Source organism: Lactuca sativa, chromosome 8 (assembly GCF_002870075.4).
Source record: "Lactuca sativa cultivar Salinas chromosome 8, Lsat_Salinas_v11, whole genome shotgun sequence".
Taxonomy (NCBI): domain Eukaryota; kingdom Viridiplantae; phylum Streptophyta; class Magnoliopsida; order Asterales; family Asteraceae; genus Lactuca; species Lactuca sativa.
Window position 1 is genome coordinate 122697338 of NC_056630.2, and position 2701 is coordinate 122700038.

General features: G+C 50.1%; 1 protein-coding gene across 1 annotated transcript; it reads right to left on the bottom strand.

The window, feature by feature from the left end:
• Positions 1 to 546: 546 nt before the first annotated feature.
• On the bottom strand, positions 547 to 1152 carry LOC111914998 (proline-rich receptor-like protein kinase PERK2). Its single transcript, XM_023910698.1, has one exon. It carries the CDS (start codon positions 1150 to 1152, stop codon positions 547 to 549), a length of 606 nt encoding a protein of 201 aa, XP_023766466.1.
• Between the last annotated feature and the right edge of the window lie 1549 nt (positions 1153 to 2701).

The following is a 2701-nucleotide window of genomic DNA, read 5'->3' on the forward strand; positions in this document are numbered from 1 at the left end:
TGCTCAAAACCCATCACCTCCTACCTTAGATATCGCTCCACCCTTTCTTTCAATTCGGCCTGTGTTAGAGGCTTCTTTCCCATGATTTTTTGTGATAAAGGGCCTAGAAACATTCCCCACGTAAAGGCGCCAGCTATGAGCCCTTCATCATGCCCCGGTACGTCTAACGTGGCGTTTATGAACCTTGTGAAGTATTCTCGTACAGTTTCACCCTCCGTTTGCTTACAGCTTATGATTGAATGAGAGTCTCCCTTGTACTTGCGTAATTGCATAAAGTTGGTAAGGAAAAGGTACTTAAGTTGGGCAAAATTGGAAATGTTGCCTGGTCGCAGCGTCTTGAACCATGTGTCAGCATTGCCATCAAGGGTTGTTGGGAAATACAGGCACCAAAACCTCTCGTCAAGCTTCAGTGACCTCATCGTCTATTCATATGTGTCGACGTGGTTATCTGGGTCAGTGGTTCCGTTGTATGTCTTGAGTGTCGGCAGCTTGGTTGTGTTTGGTATTTCATAATCCAACAATTCTTTGATGAATGGAAACGTCATGCTACGGGAAAGGCAATCTTGGCCTGGGACGATTGACGCTCCCTGTTGCTGGTATTGGGGGTTCGAGCCATATGGTGGCGACGCGTGATAGCCAGGGCTTGGTCCGTAAAAGGGGTACGACCGGAATGGTAGTTGGAGGGAATAACCGGAGGAGAATGGGTGTATACTGTATAGGGGTCATAGGGTTGACCGTTATTGTCTGCTGCAGGCTATTGTTGGCAGTGATGGTTGGTCTGATCCATGTGTCGACCATCGAATAAGCAGGTGGCGTATGACCTATCGTGGTTTGCGTCAGCGGCAGCACTGAAAGCATTGAACTCTGTCCGCCCGTCACCTGGTATGGTGGCGGCGCTATAAACAACGGTGGGATGTTGAAAACATGGCTTGGCGGAAGCATTGTTGAGTGAACCGGTTGTGTTTGTTGCATTGGCGGCACAAAGAACGGTGGCATCTGAAGGGACGTTGTTGGAAGTGGCCCCACCGGGTTTGTTCTTGGCTGGTAAATTGGCGGTTGTGGGGGACCTTCGGTAGTTACTGTAGAACTTCCTTTGCCTAGAGCGGCCCTGCTGACTGCTGTAGACGGCGGCGTTTCGTCCAACGCTGCCATGGGATGTATGGGACTAGCCTTCCATCTCTCACTGTCGTTGGACGTTATTGACCTTTCGCTTCTGTGCTTTTAGTTTGTGTTCTTAGTCTCACAAACGGACGGCGCCAAATGATGTGACCTTGACTTGGCTCGGTTGGTAATGTGCAGTTGGATCCTCGGCTGCCTCTGCAAGATCATAAAGAAGGAAAGTCGTCAGCCGCTTTCCGGGAGGATCTCCCGGAAGAACGCTCCGACAGTCAAGTTAGAGAGTATTTAGGGTTTTTGGGTATATGCTCTTTTAAGAGTGGAGAGAGCTTACCTCGTGGTTCTGAGAGCATATCCTTTTATACCTAGCGCCCTTTCCTGATCCGTACCAGACAAGATCACTTTTTGGGGAGACAAGATCAGGGGCACTGATTGGAGGGTCATGCGCCTTCAACTGTTAGGGAACTCTCATTGGCTCTGACGGTAATGGCCTAATTCTTTTGTTTGTCTCCTGACCGTATCTTTTGTCTTGGAGCTGGGAGTGTCCCTTGGCGGGCGCGAGCCTTCCGCTCCTGGGAGCACCAGCGGGCTCTAAGCCTGCTAGGCTGAGCCTGGTTGGCATGCCCGGATCTTGGGCTAGACGCGATTCTTCTGTGCTTCCCTAGGCACGTCATCAGCAGCTCTGCACGAAATGATGGAAGATTTGAGTCCCACAAGACTGCCTAGCTCGAAATCCTCCCTTCCCTTTGCTAAAACACACCAAATAATGATGAATTAGCCCTCCTCTTGCACTATAAACGTTCTCTCTGCTCTCTAGGGTTTCTCAGGGGTGTAATGGCCGCAAATGAAGTCCATAAAGGCCCTTAAATAGCGCACAGACCCCGAGATTTAGGGTTTCCGTTGCCAGCGCAGACTTTTCGAGTCCAATCATTAATCCAATCATCAAATCGCGATCCTACTCAACCAGTCTAGGCGCCAACTCGTCGAGTCCTTCTCTTTAACTCAAAAATAATGAACAATATAGAATACCTGGGAACCAGATGTTACAATTCTCCCCCACTAGAATCATACTTCGTCCTCGAAGTCTCGCTCGGCAAACAACTCGGGGTTCCGCTTCTGCATCTCCAACTCCGACTCCAAAGTCAGCTCGGACCCTCTTTGATGTTGCCACTGGACCTAAACCAGGGAAACCTCCTTGTTTCTCAGAACCTTGATCTTCCGATCCTGGATCACGATTGGTCTCTTAGCATATTTCAGGCTCGCATCCACCTGAATATCCTCCAGCGGCACCACCGCCGACTCGTCGGCTATACACTTTCTCAACTGAGACGCGTGGAAGGTATCATGAATCTGGCTCAACTCCACAGGTAGCTCCAACCGATATGCTACCCTGCCCACCCTCATGGTCACCCTGAACGACCCAATGTACCAAGGCTCCAGCTTGCCCCTCTTCCTAAATCGAATCACTCCTTTCCAAGGAGACACCTTCAGGTGTACAAAGTCTCCCACCTGGAACTCAAGTTCGGATCGTCGCCTATCCGCATAACTCTTCTGGTGACTCTGAGCCGTCAACAACCTCTGTCTA

Coding starts and splice junctions, on each gene's coding strand:
- LOC111914998 (XM_023910698.1), bottom strand. CDS start 1,152: ATGGCAGCGTTGGACGAAACGCCGCCGTCTACAGCAGTCAGCAGGGCC.